The sequence below is a fragment of the Nerophis ophidion genome, linkage group LG02, assembly GCF_033978795.1.
Source record: "Nerophis ophidion isolate RoL-2023_Sa linkage group LG02, RoL_Noph_v1.0, whole genome shotgun sequence".
NCBI lineage: Eukaryota > Metazoa > Chordata > Actinopteri > Syngnathiformes > Syngnathidae > Nerophis > Nerophis ophidion.
The window spans coordinates 2,699,079-2,718,634 of record NC_084612.1 but is presented as its reverse complement, the minus strand read 5'-3'; the positions used below and the strand labels follow the sequence as shown (position 1 = coordinate 2,718,634).

At 41.4% G+C, this 19,556-nt stretch overlaps 1 protein-coding gene across 4 annotated transcripts in view; it reads right to left on the bottom strand.

The window, feature by feature from the left end:
* LOC133535973 (insulin-like growth factor 1 receptor) overlaps window positions 1-19,336 on the bottom strand; it is a 203,526-nt gene extending 184,190 nt beyond the window's left edge. For 3 of the 4 annotated variants that reach the window (XM_061876091.1, XM_061876107.1, XM_061876116.1), the window contains exon 1: window positions 18,391-19,336. In XM_061876091.1, coding sequence (XP_061732075.1) covers window positions 18,391-18,484 — 94 coding nt within the window. In that variant the 5' untranslated portion in view covers window positions 18,485-19,336. The remainder of the gene's footprint in view (window positions 1-18,390) is intronic. The other variant, XM_061876098.1, reaches the window with a different exon arrangement.
* Window positions 19,337-19,556: the final 220 nt, after the last annotated feature.

Here is a 19,556-nt window from a genome sequence, read left to right as displayed (position 1 = left end):
AGTTAGTGCTGCAAAGGGTTCTGGGTATTTGTTCTGTTGTGTTACGGTGCGGATGTTCACCCGAAATGTGTTTCTCATTCTTGTTTGGTGTGGGTTCACAGTGTGGCGCATATTTGCAACAGTGTTAAAATTGTTTACAGGGCCACCCTCAGTGTGACCTGTATGGCTGCTGACCAAGTATGCCTTGTGCGTGTGTGTGTGTGTGTGTGTGCGTGTAAAAGCCACAAATATTATGTGACATGCTGTTAGTATGGAGGAAAAGCGGACGTGACGACAGGTGTAGAGAACGCTAAAGGCAGTGCCTTAAATGCACGCCGCCAATATAGTTGTCCAGGTGGAAATCGGTATAAATTCGGGAGAACGGTTGAGATTTTCAGGAGGGGCACTGAACTTCGGGAGTCTACCGGGAAAATTAGGAGGGTTGGCAAGTATGAGTATTAGCGGTGAATGCGGTGTTACAGTGGCACCGACGCTGTATAACACCGGCGGGCCAGCTCTAATGCTAAATTGATATCGCCGCAAGGGCCAAATTAAATTACACGGCAGGCCAGATTTGGGCCGCGGGCCAGAGTTTGACACCCATGCGCTAGACGGATAAAAGTCATCACCAACAACAAGTCTGGACCAGGTCAAGCTCATGTGGCGAGATTCCCCTCACGCCCCCCAACGAATACAGAAGGAATGTTAAAGAGCTTAACCGCACAAGGACGCTTTAGATCGGAGCGGCGGAAAAAATGAAAGATAGCGCAGCGCCCCTGGTTTGTCCTGTGACTGCCGGGGCGAACAGCGGAGGCCGTGACGCTACGTTTCACAGGCTCCTCACTCTTTTCCGATCAACAGAAGTCAGTCTGTTTGCGTGTGAATGTACTTTGGCTTGTTCTATTTTAAACCCCGCAGACCCCGGTTCAACCCTCACCAGACCGCCCCTCCCCAGCGTGTCACTAGAGAGGCCCGGTGTACTGTATGGATGGCAACATGGAACGGCAAACCATCTCCTTCAGTGTCTATCCAGCACTGTTGGCGCGAACGCACTATTTGTGCCTTTTTACGCATTAAATTCAGAAAGGATGCGCATTTTCCTGAAGTCCGCGGTGCCCCGGGACGCGGGTTTAGGGCCCGCAGCTAATGTTTTAAAGGCCCACAGCACATTTTAATAATACTATTAAAATAAACAAAAACGTAACAAAAGTGGAATAAAAAACATGCATTCACTGTAGGGCTGGGCGATATGGTCTTATTTTTATATCTCGATATTTTTAGGCCATATCTATACACAATATATATCTCGATATTTTGCCTTAGCCTTGAATTAACACCTGATACATATAATCACAGCAGTATGATGATTATATGTGTCTACATTAGGGGTGTTACGGTACACAAAAATGTTGGTTCGGTACGTACCTCGGTTTAGAGGTCACGGTTCGGTTAATTTTCGGTACAGTAAGAAATCAACAAAATATAATTTTTGGGGTTATTTATTTACCAAATTTGTAAACAATGTCTTTATCCTTTTAACATTGGGAACACTATAATAATTCTGCCCACGTTAATCCACATTAAACTGCCTCAAGTTGTTGCTTTGATTAAATAAAATGAAAAAACCTTTCTTCTACATATAAAAAGTGCAACATTAAACAGTTTCCATTGAAACTGTTTAATGTCAACTCATCATGCTTAATTTATTACAGCATTTGGGAAGCCTGTAGTTGACTTTTATTATGTAAATGTTGTACTTTTATCAACATGTGATAGCAGGGACCCTGCTATTCAAAACTAGGCTGCTACATTACTAATGATTCATGTAACTATAGCTGAAAAATAGTACAATTGCAATAGGAGAGACTATTCGTCCCTAAACACAATGGAGTTCAATGAAATAACAGACAGACAGGGCTTTGCTGCCCCTAACGCACGCACGCACGCGCACACACACACACACACACACACACACACACACACACACACACACACACACACACACAGAAAAATGAGCTAACGTTACGCTAAAAGCTAATTAGCCTTCATCTCAAGCTAATACTGTGAGCGAGCTGAGCTGCAGTTTAAGTTTCTAGAAGGTCAACAGGCTCATAGTGATGACTGGGAAGTGTTTAGTATAATTTGGGTAGAGTCCGCTCCTCCCCTGCTAGACGAATATCTGCTCCTTTAGTTGACTTTTATTATGTAAATGTTGTACTTTTATCAACATGTGATAGCAGGGACCCTGCTATTCAAAACTAGGCTGCTACATTACTAATGATTCATGTAACTATAGCTGAAAAATAGTACAATTGCAATAGGAGAGACTATTCATCCCTAAACACAATGGAGTTCAATGAAATAACAGACAGACAGGGCTTTGCTGCCCCTAACACACGCACGCACAGACACACACACACACACACACACACACACAGACACACACACACACACACACACACACACACACACAGAAAAATGAGCTAACGTTACGCTAAAAGCTAATTAGCCTTCATCTCAAGCTAATACTGTGAGCGAGCTGAGCTGCAGTTTAAGTTTCTAGAAGGTCAACGGGCTCATAGTGATGACTGGGAAGTGTTTAGTATAATTTGGGTAGAGTCCGCTCCTCCCCTGCTAGACGAATATCTGCTCCTTTAGTTGACTTTTATTATGTAAATGTTGTACTTTTATCAACATGTGATAGCAGGGACCCTGCTATTCAAAACTAGGCTGCTACATTACTAATGATTCATGTAACTATAGCTGAAAAATAGTACAATTGCAATAGGAGAGACTATTCATCCCTAAACACAATGGAGTTCAATGAAATAACAGACAGACAGGGCTTTGCTGCCCCTAACACACGCACGCACAGACACACACACACACACACACACACACACACACAGACACACACACACACACACACACACACAGAAAAATGAGCTAACGTTACGCTAAAAGCTAATTAGCCTTCATCTCAAGCTAATACTGTGAGCGAGCTGAGCTGCAGTTTAAGTTTCTAGAAGGTCAACGGGCTCATAGTGATGACTGGGAAGTGTTTAGTATAATTTGGGTAGAGTCCGCCCCTCCCCTGCTAGACGAATATCTGCTCGACGCTAAAGCATAGACTACATCGTTCTGAAGTCTGAATACGCACTGCTGATTGGCTGTTACATCGCTCTGAATACGCACTGCTGATTGGCTTTGTATGTAACCAATCAGATGGTTGTGTGGGCGGGAAAATGAGGCAGAGACAGAGGCAGAAAGCAGAGCAGCTTGTGAAGACTTCTGCTTCCGAACTTGTTTGGTACGCCCGCGTGCCGAACCGATACCGAAACGGTTCGATACAAATACACGTACCGTTACACCCCTAGTCTACATTAAAACATTCTTGTTCATACTGAATTAATATATGCTTATTTTAAACTTTCATGCAGAGAAGGAAATCACAGCTAAGTCAATTGACCAAAACTGTATTTATTAAACTATTATTAGCGGGTGACTTTTCAAACGATGCTACTTTTGGTAGCGACACTTGTACCCCACACAAGACAAATTAAAGTTGTCTATTCAACATCTTGCCGCTTGAAGCTGAACCACCGCCAGATGATGGACCCCCTGCTGTTTTTCTTTTTCCTTCATTCGCACCTTCTTTCTCTCGTATTACCACTCGCACGGCTCTGCTAGCATCACAACTAACGTTACCCATGCTGCTACCTCTCTGCTCCGTGAGGGCGTAAACGTATGTGACGCATGACGTGACAGTATGTGACGTGTGTAAGTTTGTGCGCTTGTTGTCTGTGAGAAGGAGACAAAAAGGAGTGGGAAGAGCCTGTAGTGTAATGCCCGCAGCTAAAAGCAACTGCGTGAGAACGTATACTTGAATATCACGATATACCGTATTTTTCGGACTATAAGTCACAGTTTTTTTTTATAGGTTGACCGGGGGGGAGACTAGGCAAAAAAAAAACAATTTTTTTAAAAAAAAATTTTATAGTCTGGCCAACTCTCACCCCCGGCCAAACTATAAAAAAAAACGGCGACTTATAGTCCGAAAAATACGGTAGTCATTTTCTATATCGCGTATATCAATATAAAGCCCAGCCCTAATTCACTGTATAAACATACATATACACCTACACTCACGCATGTAATCATGTTTCATCCAACATATATTAATGTTGTTACTAGAGATGTCCGATAATATCGGACTGTCGATATTATCGGCCGATAAATGCTTTAAAATGTAATATCGGAAATTATCGGTATCGGTTTCAAAAAGTAAATTTCATGACTTTTCAAAACGCCGCTGTACGGAGTGGTATACGGACATAGAGAGAAGTACAGAGCGCCAATAAACCTTAAAAGGCACTCCCTTTGTCTGCCGGTCCAGTCACATAATATCTACGGCTTTTCACACACAAATGTGAATGTAAGACATACTTGGTCAACAGCCATAGGGTGGCCGTGTTAACAACTTTAACACGGTTACAAATATGCGCCACATTATGAACCCACACCAAACATTCGCACCGTAACACAACAAACACAACAGAACAAATACAAGCAGAGTTAAAGGGGAACTACCATATTTTCTGGACCATACATAGGGCGCACCGGATTTAAGGCACAGTGCCGATGAGCGGGTCTATCCTTTTTTTCATACAAAAAGGCGCACTGGGATATTTTTTCTAAATTTAAAACATTTCCTTGTGGTCTACATAACATGCAATGGTGGTTATTTGGTCACAATGTTACATAGATTATGTTTTACAGATCATCTTCAAGTCTCATAAGGATGCGCCGTGTTGTAGGCGATCTTATTTACGTGGCTCACCTTTGACAGCGTCTTCTCACCGTCATATTTGTTGTAGCGGTGTAGCGTGCAAAGACGGGAGTGGAAGCAGTGTCAAAAGTTAGCTCCAATATGGAGCTAACTGTTTTACTGACATTCAGACTTTACTTCAATCAATAAAGGAGCAGCATCTTCTCATCCGGACACAACCACGCCGGAAATGTGTCCCTTGAAAAAACGCCCGACCGGAACGCTCTCATAACTAAAGTTCCTTGGTGGAATAAAGTTTACTCACTACACCAGTATGTTTTAGCACTTTCATAGCGAATTTACTGGCAGATATAAGTTAGAACTTTACACTACTTTATATTAGGGCTGGGCGATATATCCAGGGTTTCCCACAGCGCTTTGTTACTAAGGCAGCCGCCTCAACAACAAAGAGCTGCCGCCTAAACTAAAGTCTTAACAAGTTGCTCCGCTTCGTTCTGCCTCTGCCTCTGTCAGTACTCTCTGCAGCGCCCAGCATTGCCCCACCCACAGAACCATCTGATTGGTTACAAGCAGAGCAGTAACAGCCAATCAGCAGTGCGTATTGAGAGCGCATGATGAGCAGGTAGGTGTTTATCAGGTACATCAGGCAGCGGGCTCTCCTCAAATTATAATAAACACCTCCCAGTCAACTACTAGTAACATCACTACAAGCCTGTTGACGTACTAGAAAAATAAACTGCAGCTCAGCTCGCTCGCAGTTCCGGCTTGAGGTGAAGGCTAACTAGCTTTTAGCGTAACGTTAGGACATTTTGCGGTGTGTGTGTGTGTGTGTGTGTGTGCGTGCATGCGTGTGTGTGTGTGTGTGTGTTACGGACAGCAAGGCCGTCAGTCTATTATTTCAGTTTACATTTTTCTGTGTTGATTGAGCTGTGTTGAAGCAGCAAAAAAAGGACATTAGGTTAAATGAAGCGTTTCCTGAAGCTGTCTCTGATAGTTGATATAATAATGTAACTACTTTATATTAGAAATGGCAACAGCAGAGGATGAATGTACCATAACAAGGAAATAGAGAAAAAGAAGAAACGTTTCGACTGCGGTGTCCCCACGGACTAAAAAGGCGGAGGCGCACAATTTTTCATGATTCATGCATATCCTAAATACAAATCAGTAGGTACCACAAGGTAAGAAAAGTTGATTTTGCATAAAAATGCGAAACAAAACGGCAGATAATATGTCTTAAACACAACGTAATAATACTCGTATGTTGAAGCACAGTGTACCCCGACTTAAACAAGTTGAAAAACTTATTGGGGTGTTACCATTTAGTGTTCAATTGTACGGAATATGTACTGAACTGTGCAATCCAATAATAAAAGTTTCAATCAACCAAAAAGTGCAATCCATCAAGCGGTGTGGCTTCATAGCTTACCAAAGTCGTACTAAAAAATGTTGATAGATTTTTGAGCGCCGTGTGCAATGTTCTATTATTTTCAATGGAACATATACCATTTTGGTGTTGTTTACTTGAGTCATATTGCCATCGTATTGCAGTCTACACCTATCTTTTATGTTTGACTACCATCTACTGGTCACACTTATCATTACACCATGTACCAAATAAAATTGCTTCGAGGCCGGTAAGAAAAACTAGAATTATTCCGTACATTTGTTGCACCGGCTTATAAGGCGCACTGTCGAGTTTTGGGGAAAAAAAGAAAGGATTTTTAAATCCATTTTATAGTCTGGAAAATACAGTACATTTATTTACGAGGTAGAAAATAAGACATGTGTTCTTGTCTCTCGTGAGGATTGTGAATGATTAGAAACGTTCCAAAAAAGTGCAGTTCCCCTTTTAAATGTCAAAATAAGGTGTTTAAGGCCTACTGAAATGAGATTTTCTTATTTAAACGAGGATAGTAGGTCCATTCTATGTGTCATACTTGATCATTTTGCGGTATTGCCATATTTTTGCTGAAAGGATTTAGTAGAGAACATCGACGATAAAGTTCTCAACTTTTGGTCGCTAATAAAAAAGCCTTGCCTGTACCGGAAGTAACAGACGATGTGTGCGTGACGTCACTGGTTGTATGGCTCTTCACATCCTCATATTGTTTACAATCATGGCCACCAGCAGCGAGAGCGATTCGGACCGAGAAAGCGACGATTTCCCCATTAATTTGAACGAGGATGAAAGATTCGTGGATGAGGATAGTGAGAGTGAAGGACTAGAAAAAAAAAAAAGAAAAAAAAAAGAGAGGACCGTGGGAGCAATTCAGATGTTATTAGACACATTTACTAGGATAATTCTGGAAAATCCCTTATCTGCTTATTGTGTTACTAGTGTTTTAGTGAAGTGAAGTGAATTATATTTATATAGCGCTTTTTCTCTAGTGACTCAAAGCGCTTTACATAGTGAAAACCAATATCTAAGTTACATTTAAACCAGAGTGGGTGGCACTGGGAGCAGGTGGGTAAAGTGTCTTGCCCAAGGACACAACGGCAGTGACTAGGATGGCGGAAGCGGGGATTGAACCTGGAACCCTCAAGTTGCTGGCACGGCCGCTCTACCAACCGAGCTATACCGCTTGGTTGTGAGATTATATGGATTATATAGTCATATCTGAAAGTCGGAGGGGTGTGGCCACGGGTGTGGTGACCGCCAGTGTCTCTGAGGGAAGCCCCGGAGGAGGCAAGAGAGTCGCAGCTGCCTCTTTGACAGCTGCAGGAGGAACGACACAAGCTCCGCTCATGTCTACGGTAAGAGCCGACTTATCACCACCATTTTCTGACCGAAACCCACCGGTTGACATGTGGTAGAGAACCATGTTCGCTTGACCGCTCTGTTGCGTATTAAAGCTTCACCATCATCTTTAGGGAATGTAAACAAAGAAACACCGGCTGTGTTTGTGTTGCTACAGCCGGCCGCAATACACCGCTTTCCACCAACATCTTTCTTCTTTGACGTCTCCATTATTAATTGAACACATTGAAAAAGGTTCAGCAACACAGATGTCCAGAATACTGTGTAATTATGCGATTAAAGCAGAAGACTTTTAGCTGGGATCGGTGCTGGAAGAATATGTCCGCTACAACCCGTGACGTCACGCGCACGCGTCATCATTCCGCAACGTTTTCAACAGGATACTTGGCGGGAAATTTTTAATTGCAATTTAGTAAACTAAACCGGCCGTATTGGCATGTGTTGCAATGTTAATATTTCATCATTGATATATAAATTATCAGACTGTGTGGTCGGTAGTAGTGGGTTTCAGTAGGCCTTTAAGTGTGTGCTTAACACGGTCTGGAATATAATTGTAGCATATTAGCAGCTGCCCTGTGTTGTGTGCTGATTGTAGCAGGCACATCAGTATGTGGTTGTTCAGGTGAAATATGATTATAATATTACATAACATGCATGCTAATTTGGCAGTGCTATCCAGTCACTTTTGATTTGTGTGTGATTTATACAGCATCCTATTCCCCGTTTCAAATCAACAATAATATATTGCAAGCCAAGTCTGGGCTTGACTCAATGAGCTACCTTTTCATTTCTACACTTTTTTTTTTTCCTTCTCCCACTCGGCTCCCGCGCTACGATTACGGATACCTTCCACGTTTTTTTGCAGATCCCCGCTTTCACCACATTGTGAGTCAGAATCAACAAAGTGGTTCAAATCCCCGCCGCCTGACCGGCTTTCTCCATTGACTCACCATCGCGTCGCTTAAAAAAAAAATTCATGGCCATGCGATAGAAGATCTACTGTACATGGGAGTGTGCACTGACCACTCCGGCAACGTCTACACGCCTCAAATGTAAGGCTCGAACCCTAAAAAGGGACGACGATAGGAAGCCGCCAGTGTTAATTTTGACAGCAAAATTTGATTTAGTTTTAGTCGTAGTCTTTTGACTAAAATGCAATTTGGTTTTAGTCATAATTTAGCTATTTAAACTGTTTTGGTTTTAGTTTAGTTTTAGTTGACGAAATATCATAAGATTATAGTCGACGAAAACTACAGTAGATTTAGTAAAGGGTAATATGTAAACTTTCCCTTCAATTTCTGGAAAGGCAAAGCAAAACAGCGGAAAAATCACCGATACAAGTCGTATTTTGATGAAAATCCTGTCTCAAATCTAGTATTTCACGAGTAAGCCGTGTAATAAACGGGATAACGTCGAGTCAGTTTTATGTTGTGGAAAATGCTTACCTGTGTGTGGATTTCGGGGTGATTGGACTGTAAATGTCGCTTCAAGTTTGTTGTGTTTTTCCCCGTAATCCTCGCGCTGCATTTCTTACACTGCGTCTTGTTATCTTTGACGTCAAATATAAAATTTCCCCATATGTCCTCTCTCCTCTTCCTCCCCGGCGTTGACATGTTGTCTTCTGCAGCGCATTCCCGGGTCAGTCTCAAACGCAAACTACGTTTACGTAACTTCCTTACCACGTCGCTCTGATTGGTTCTCTTCCCAACTCCTCCCGCCTCTTCCTAACGAAATGAGTTCCGATTGGATCTCGTCTCTGGCAGACATTTTCGTTTCGTTTTTATTCGTTGACGAATATGTCAATACACCTCGTCATCGTCTTAGTCCACGTAAATTATTTTGCATTTAGTTATTGTCTCGTTTTAGTCAGAAAAAAAAGGTTGTTGACTATAACTATGACGAAAATTTTTCGTCAACAAAATTAACACTGGAAGCCGCAGATAGAGCGGAACACAAAAGTTAACTTTTAAAGGAAAATTTAAATTTTTTATGGCTTCTTTTGTCTGACAATTTCCTCCAAAAAAAAGCCTAAAGAGAGAAGAATGTAACCTGGAAGTTCCGAAGGCAGAACCACGTTGAAAACGTTTTATCTTTAACTGGGATTAATAGAGGTGGGAATCTTTGGGAACCTCACAAATTGATTAGATTACAATTCTTTGGTGGGACTATTCAATTCAGAATGGATTCAACACGATTCTCGATTCAAATCGATTCTTACTGCCGTATTTTTCAGAGTATAAGTTGCACCTGCAGAAAATGCATAATAAAGAAGGAACAAAACATATATAAGTCGCACTGGAGTATAAGTCGCATTTTTGGGGGAAATTTATTTGATAAAACCCAACACCAAGAATAGAAATTTGAAAGGCAATTTAAAATAAATAAAGAATAGTGAACAACAGGCTGAATAAGTGTACGTCATATGACGCATAAATAACCAACTGAGAAGGTGCCTGCTATGTTAACGTAACATATTATGGTAAGAGTCATTCAAATAACTATAACATATAGAACATGCTATATGTTTACCAAACAATCTGTCACTCCTATTTGCTGAATCCGATGAAATCTTAGACGTGTAGTCTCTTAAGTGAATGAGCTAAATAATATTTGATATTTTACGGTAATGTGTTAATAATTTCACACATAAGTTGCTCCTAAGTATAAGTCGCACCCCCGGCCAAACTATGAAAAAAACTGCGACTTAAAGTCCGAAAAATACGATACTTGATTTAAAGGCCTACTGAAAAATGATTTTCTTATTTAAACGAGGATAGCAGGTCCATTCTGTGTGTCATACTTGATCATTTCGTGATATTGCCATATTTTTGCTGAAAAGATTTAGTAGAGAACATCCACGATAAAGTTCGCAACTTTCGGTGCTAAGACAAAAGCCCTGCCTCTACCGGAAGCCGCAGACGATGACGTCACATGTTTGATGGCTCCTCACATATTCACATTGTTTTTAATGGGAGCCTCCAACAAAAAGTGCTATTCGGACTGAGAAAATGACAATTTCCCCATTAATTTGAGCGAGGATGAAAGATTCGTGTTGGAGGATATTGATAGCGACGGACAAGAAAAAAAAAAAAGTTAAAAAAAAAACGTGATTGCATTGGGACGGATTCCGATGTTTTTAGACCCATTTAGTAGGATCATTCTGGGAAATTCCTTATCTTTCTATTGTGTTGCTAGTGTTTTAGTGAGTTAAATAGTACCTGATAGTCGGAGGTGTACATCCACGGGTGTCTTGACGCACAGTGTCTCAGGGGAGTCGACACAGCTATGGACGGCGCAAGCTCAGCTTTTCTCCGGTAAGAAGCGACTTTTTAACCACAATTTTCTCACCAAAACCTGCTGGTTGACATTGGGTCGTGTTTCATGTTTGCTTGACTGCGCTCTGATCCATAGTAAATTTTCACCTCCAGGAATTTTAAACAAGGAATCACCCTGTGTTTGTGTGGCTAAAGGCTAAAGCTTCCCAACTCCATCTTGCTACATTGACTTCTCCAATATTAATTGAACAAATTGCAAAAGATTCAGCAACACAGATCTCCAAAATACTGTGTAATTATGCCGTTAAAGCAGACGACATTTAGCTGTGTGTATGCGTAGCGCTCATACTTCCTAAAAACCCGTGACGTCTTGCGTACACGTTATCATTACACGACTTTTTCAAGACGAAACTCCCAGAAATTAAAATTGCAATTTAGTAAACTAAAAAGGCCGTATTGTCATGTGTTGCAATGTTAATATTTCATCATTGATATATAAACTATTAGACTGCGTGGTGGGCAGTAGTGGGTTTCAGTAGGCCTTTAAAAAAATTTTCACAGGGGCTACATCGCTGAAAAAAGGTTGAGAACCACTGTTCTATGTCTCACAACTACCAGTAACATCACACTATTAGTAACGGTGTAAAAACTTCATAAAGAGGTAAGCAGTACTTTTGCTAGCTCGTAGTATCTCACAACGTGTGTGAGGGTGTAACGGTACGTGTATTTGTATCGAAACGTTTCGGTACGGGGGTTTCGGTTCGGCACGCGGGCGTACCGAACAAGGTCAGAAGCAGAAGTCTTCACAAGCTGCTCTGCTTTCTGCCTCTGTCTCTGCCTCATTGTCCTGCCCACACAACCATCTGATTGGTTACATACAAAGCCAATTAGCAGTGCGTATTCAGAGCGATGTAACAGCCAATCAGCAGTGCATATTCAGACTTCAGAACGATGTAGTCAATGCTTTAGCGTCGAGCAGATATTCGTCTAGCAGGGGAAGAGCGGACTCTACCCAAATTATACTAAACACTTCCCAGTCACAACTATTACAAACATCACTATGAGCCCGTTGACCTTCTAGAAACTTAAACTGCAGCTCAGCTCGCTCACAGTATAGGCTTGAGGTGAAGGCTAATTAGCTTTTAGCGTAACGTTAGCTCATTTTTCTGTGTGTGTGTGTGTGTGTGTGTGTGTGTGTGTGTGTGTGTGTGTGTGTGTGCGGGCGTGTGCGTGTTTTAGGGGCAGCAAAGCCCTGTCTGTCTGTTATTTCATTGAACTCCATTGTGTTTAGGGATGAATAGTCTCTCCTATTGCAATTGGACTATTTTTCAGCTATAGTTACATGAATCATTAGTAATGTAGCAGCCTAGTTTTGAATAGCAGGGTCCCTGCTATCACATGTTGATAAAAATACAACACTTACATAAAAAAAGTCAACTACAGGCTCCCCAAATGCTGTAATAAATTAAGCATGATGAGTTGACATTAAACAGTTTAAATGGAAACTGTTTAATGTTAAACTTTTTATATGTAGAAGAAAGTTTTTTTCATTTTATTTAATCAAAGCAACAACTTGAGGCAGTTTAATGTGGATTAACGTGGGCAGAAATATTATAGTGTTCCCAATGTTAAAAATTTGGTAAATAAATAACCAAAACATTTATATTTTGTTGATTTCTTACTGTACCAAAAATTAACCGAACCGTGACCTCTAAGCCGAGGTACGTACCGAACCGAAATTTTTGTGTACCGTTACACCCCTACATGTGTGTGAATCTAAATATGGATATGGAAACAGTCCGTTGAAGTAGAAGCATGTTTGTTTGATTGGGAGAGAGATTAAAGAACTTCGACTAAATTACGTCGAGTTTTATTGCAGCGACATAGAAAGCGGATAAAGAATAGTGTGTGTCAGTAGAGCAAAGCACGAATGTGCGAGATTTGTATCACTAAAATATTTTGTATTTGTGCATGCATGTGTAGGCTGCCTAATAATGCATAATACAATATGTGCACTGGTACCATCATGCCTTGATAAAGATGTTAATCATGTAACCTATGGTCTTTCCTCCTTAAATAATGCTTTTGATGATCTGTACGTTACGTTTTGTACTTTGTGCCACTGCATGACAATGTCCTAAAAACTTTTTCAGTTGTGTAATAAAGTGTAATATTGCTCGGTGAAAAGCCTGCTCACGGCCTGGCAATATTACTATTAATGTATCACAGTTGACGTTATTTAGGGATTCATATTGTATCGGCCTGTCTGTTAGGCAGGGATACAAATTATTTTAAAATTTATACAAAACTTCAGGGAGCTTTTTATTTTTTGACATATGTATTTCACTTTTTGTTTGTTTTTATTTACTTTTTTTTTAAATAAACAAGCTACAGGCATGTACACAAAGATTTGTGTTGGAGTTTGTAATAGTGTGACAGAATTCTACATTTTGACGCCAACATGTAATTTTTACTGTAAATAATAAATATTGCCTACAAATGTGGTTATCAGCCTCATTCACTGCTAATAATTGGTGGCAGCCCCGAAAAAAACGTATCGGTTAGGGGTGTAAAGATTAATCCATCTATATTCAGCTTATTCAACTACCGTACTACTAAATTTTTCCATAGTTTGGCCGGGGGTGCGACATATACTCCGGAGCGACTTGTGTGTGAAATTATTAAAGGCCTACTGAAAGGAGATTTTCTTATTTAAACGGGGATAGCAAGTCCATTCTATGTGTCATACTTGATCATTTCGCGATATTGACATATTTTTGCTGAAAGGATTGAGTAGAGAACATCGACGATAAAGTTCCCAACTTTTGGTCGCTAATAGAAAAGCCCTGCCTTTACAGGAAGTTAGTGCGCGTGACATCACGAGTTGCAGGGCTTCACACATATTCACATTGTTTTTAATGGGAGCCACCAGCAGTAAGAGCTATTCGGACTGAGAAAACGACAATTTCCCCATTAATTTGAGTGAGGATGAAAGATTTGTGTTTGAGGATATTGATAGCGAAGGACTAGAAAAAAATAAATAAAATCAAGTTTAAAAAAAAAAAAAAAGGCGATTGCATTGGGACGGATTCAGATGTTTTTGGACACATTTACTAGGATAATTCTGGGAAATCCCTTATCTTTCTATTGTGTTGCTGGTGTTTTAATGAGTTTAATAGTACCTGATAGTCGGAGGGGTGTGTCCACGGGTGTCTTGAGGCCAGTGTCTGAGGGAAGTCGACGGCAGCTGTATGGACGGCGCAAGCTCAGCTGATATCCGGTAAGAGGCGACTTTTTACCACAATTTTCTCACCGAAAACTGCTGGTTGACATGTTCGCTTGACCGCTCTGATCTATAGTAAAGTTTCACCTCCGGGGAATTTTAAACAAGGAATCACCATGTCTTTGTGTGGCCAAAGGCTAAAAGCTTCCAAACTCCATCTTTCTACTTTGATTTCTCCATTACTAATTGAACATATTGCAAAAGATTCAGCAACACAGATGTCCAAAATACTGTGTAATTATGCGGTTAAAGCAGACGACTTTTAGCCGCGAGTCGGAAACCAACATTGAATAACCGTGACCTTCGATCCCTCAGGCAGCACTGTAATCAAAAACCGACATCAAACTTTAAAGGATATCACCACATCGGCTCAGGAACACTTCAGAAAACCACTGTCACTAAATACAGTTTGTCGCTACATTTGTAAGTGCAAGTTAAAGCTCTACTACGCATTCAGCACGTGTTACAACAGCGTGGCTTCGTAGCCGTCATTTTTAAGGAAACTTATTTTATTGTTTTCATTTTATAATTAGCCTGTTGAGTCAGACTGCCGAGAAATATTATGAACATTTCCAAGCATCCATCCATCCATTTTCTACAGCTTATCCTTTTAGGGGTGGCGTGGAGGTGCTGGAGTCTTTCAGCTACAGTCGGGCGGTAGGCAGGGTACAACCTGGACAAGTCGCCACCTCATCGCAGGGCCAACACAGATAGACGGACAACATTCACACTCATATTCACACACTAAGGACCATTTAGTGTTGCCAATCAACCTATACCCAGGTGCATGTCTTTGGCGGTGGGAGGAAGCCGGAGTACCCGGAGGGAACCCACGCGGTCACGGAGAGAAAATGCAAACTCCACACAGAAAGATCCCGAGCGCAGCATCGAACCCAGGACCTTCGTATTGTGAGGCAGACGCACTAACCCCTCTTCAACCATACTGCCCCTGTTTAAAAAAGTTAGCCCCTGTTTAAAAAAGTTAAAGTACCAACGATTGTAACACACACACTAGGTGTGGCGAAATTATTTTCTGCATTTGACCCATCACTCTTGATCATCCCCTGGGAGGTGAGGGGAGCAGTGAGCAGCAGCGGTCGCCTCGCCCAGGAATCGTTTTTGGTGATCCAACCCCCAATTCCAACCCTTGATGCCGAGTGTCAAGCAGTGGGGTAAAGGGTCCCATTTTTATAGTCTTTGGTCTGACTCGGCCGGGGTTTGAACTCACGACCTACCGATCTCAGGGCGGAAACTGTAACCACACAGGCACCTCACCCAAAATTAAAGCATTTTTCAAAACCTTGAAAACACAACATTAAAATCCAGGCCTTTATAGGCCTACTGAAACCCACTACTACCGACCACGCAGTCTGATAGTTTATATATCAATGATGAAATATTAACATTGCAACACATGCCAATACGGCCGCTTTAGTTTACTAAATTACAATTTTAAAATTCCCGCAGAGTTTTCTGTTGAAAACGTCGCGGAACGATGACGCGTGCGCGTGACGTCTCGTGTTGGAGGGGACATATTAGCGCAGCACCACTTGCGCCTAAAAGTCGTCTCTTTTCATCGCGCAATTACACAGAATTCTGGACATCTGTGTTGTTGAATCTTTTGCAATTTGTTCAATTAATAATGGAGAAGTCAAAGTAGAAATTTATTAAATAAATAATGGAGAAGTCACAGTAGGGCTTCACGGTGGAAGAGGGGTTAGTGCGTCTGCCTCACAATACGAAGGTCCTGCAATCCTGGGTTCAAACCCAAGCTCGGGATCTTTCTGTGTGGAGTTTGCATGTTCTCCCCGTGAATGCGTGGGTTCCCTCCGGGTACTCCGGCTTCCTCCCACCTCCAAAGACATGCACCTGGGGATAGGTTGATTGGCAACACTAAATTGGCCCTAGTGTGTGAATGTTGTCTGTCTATCTGTGTTGGTCCTGCGATGAGGGGGCGACTTGTCCAGGGTGTACCCCGCCTTCCGCCCGATTGTAGCTGAGATAGGCGCCAGCGCCCCCCGCGACCCCAAAAGGGAATAAGCGGTAGTAAATGGATGGATGGAGAAGTCGAAGTAGAAAGATGGAGGTGGGAAGCTTTAGCCTTTAGCCACACAAACACAAGGTGTTTCCTTGTTTAAAATTCCTGGAGGTGAAGCTTTACTATGGAACAGAGCGGTCAAGCGAACATGGATCCCGACCACTTGTCAACCGGCAGGTTTCGGTGTAAAAACTCCCCTCTTACTGGAGATGTGCGGAGCTTGCGCCGTCCATGCAGCTGCCGTGACTTCCCTCAGAGACAGGCTTTAACACACCCCTCCGACAATCAGGTACTATTTAACTCACTAAAACACTAGCAACACAATAGAAAGATAAAGGATTTCCCAGAATTATCCTAGTAAATGTGTCTAAAAACATCTGAATTACACCCAATGCGATCGCCTTTTTTTTAAACTTTATTTATTTGTTTTTTTCTAGTCCTTCGCTATCAATATACTCATCCACAAATCTTTCATCCTCGCTCAAATTAATGGGGAAATTGTCGTTTTCTCGGTCCGAATAGCTCTTGCTGCTGGACGCTCACATTATAAACAATGTGAGGATGAGAGGAGCCCTCACTGTGGCGACGTCATCGTCTGCTACTTCCGGTACAGGCAAGGCTTTTTTATTAGCGACCAAAAGTTGCGGACTTTATCGTCGATGTTCTCTACTAAATCCTTTTCAGCAAAAATATGTCAATATCGCGAAATGATCAAGTATGACACATAGAATGGACCTGCTATCCCCGTTTAAATAAGAAAATCTCATTTCAGTAGGCCTTTAAGCACCCGTACAAACACAGGAGGGAGTGTTATTATTCAACTTTTAGTATTTTTTCGTATTTTTTTACATTTATTTTTGTTTTTTGGTTTTATTTATTTATTTTTGGGGGGGGGACAAAAAAGTGTCTGTTTCTCCATACCTGTATTATGATTTCCCTATTAATATATATATATATATATATATATATATATATATATATATATATATATATATATATATATATTAGTGAAGTGTGAAGTGAATTATATTTATATAGCGCTTTTTCTCTAGTGACTCAAAGCGCTTTACATAGTGACACCCAATATCTAAGTTACATTCAAACCAGTGTGGGTGGCACTGGGAGCAGGTGGGTAAAGTGTCTTGCCCAAGGACACAACGGCAGTGACTAGGTTGGCAGAAGCGGGAATCGAACCTGCAACCCTCAAGTTGCTGGCACGGCCACTCTACCAACCGAGCTAATATATATATATATATATATATATATATATATATAAATATATATATTGTATATATATATTAGGGCTGCGAATCTTTGGGTGTCCCACGATTCAATATCGATTCCTGGGGTCGCGATTCAATTATATATCGATTTTTTTCGATTCAACGCGATTCTCGATTCAAAAACAATAGTTTTCCGATTCAAAACGATTCTGTATTCATTCGATACATAGGATTTCAGCAGGATCTACCCCAGTCTGCTGACATGCAAGCAGAGTAGTAGATTTTTTTTTTTAAAAAAGCTTTTATACTTAAAAGGACAATGTTTTATCAACTGATTGCAATAATGTAAATTTATTTTAACTATTAAACGAACCAAAAATACGACTTATTTTATCTTTGTGAAAACATTGGACACAGTGTGTTGTCAAACTTATGAGATGCGATGCAAGTGTAAGCCACGGTGACACTATTGTTCTTTTTTTTTATTTTTTATAAATGTCTAATGATAATGTCAATGAGGGATTTTTAATCACTGCTCTGCTGAAATTATAACTAATATCGATACTGTTGTTGATAATATTCATTTTTGTTTCACTACTTTTGGTTTGTTCTGTGTCGTGTTTGTGTCTCCTCTCAATTGCTCTGTTTATTGCAGTTCTGAGTGTTGCTGGGTCAGGTTTGGTTTTTTTGGAATTGGATTCCATTGTCATGGTATTGCTGTGTTGGATTGATTAAAATTTTTTGGGGTAATTTTTTTTTTTTTTTTTTAATGAGAATCGATTCTGAATCGCACAACGATAGAACCATTATTTGTATTCGAATCAATTTTTCCCCACACCCCATATATATATATATATATATATATATATATATATATATATATATTTTTTTTTTTTTTTTTTTTTTTTAAGATAAAAAAATAAATAAAAATAGTATTTGTTCCTGTGTTGAGCAGCTAAAACCCCATTTGATGTCAATATTAAAACAGGGGAGAGGAAGAAAAGGAGGCACGTCCATGTGGAGCAGCGGCGGCGTGACTTACTCTCTGCGGCGGCGGGCCGGAGGCAGCACGCCCCCGCCAGCATCAGACCCCAAAACAAGGTCAAGCGGCTCCTTCCTTCCATCGGAGCCCACATTCCTGGGGGACTTAAATCCTCCCGACGCCTGTGAACAAACACGGCCGTGGTCCGTTGAAACAGGTTATTTTTCTCCCTTTGTTGGGGTTTAAAAAAAAAAAAGAAAAAAAAAGATGCCTTTAAAAATGTTCGGCCAGCGCCTTGTAGCTGTTAGCTAATGAGGCTAATGGCTAGCGCACACAAGCTAGCGCGGTTAGCTCGCCCAAAAAGCCGCGCTTTAACAACCAAGCTCGGATAAAAATGTCCACATGCTCCGCTCTTCACAAGCCCGGTGTAGACGAAGGCGCTGGAACCGTGCGGACTAATAAACAAGCGGCGGGGATTCCTCCGTAATCCGCATCTTCACGCTCCATGTCTGCATAACGTGCACGCTGCTGTGCGCTATCCTCCCAAAAAAAAAAAAAAAAAAAATAGTCCCGGGCGAACAACGGCACGAACGTAATCCTAAATCTTCACAGCTGACATTTTTGGAGGAAAAAAAATCTAAAAAGAAAAAAAAGAGTTTGTTTGAGGAATATTCAGAGCGTGCTTCTCAGACCGCAGCCTCCCTCGTCTCCGCTCATCGTGCACCGACTCACCGCCTCCTTCTTCTTCTTGTTGTGGCCGAAATGCATCGCCGACGACAGCGAAATATCGTGGATGGAACACACTTCTTCGGGATTTATATATTGCAAGTGTCCGGACAAGCGAGACCGCGTTGACGGAAGCCAGACGAGATGAATCCACGGCGCAGGTAGGCGCACTGTCTCCTTCGCTCCGTCTGCAGTCTGCCTGTAAACACAACGCCGCTCGCGAAGATCGTCTCCCGCCGAGACGAGGCGTCACTCTCCTGCGCGAATGGGGCGTCGCTCTTCTTCTTCCGACTGCAGTCCAGCCGCCACCACCACAATATTTATCACCTGCAGTGTCAAACTCAAGATCCCCGGGGGCCAGATACGCCGTGAATGCCTGAAAATAATATATGTATATATTTTTTGGATCAGTTATGATTCCCAGTAATTTAGTTTCATATACCAGTGTTTTTCAAGCTTTTTTGAGCCGAGGGACATTTTTTTTTCATTGAAAACATCCG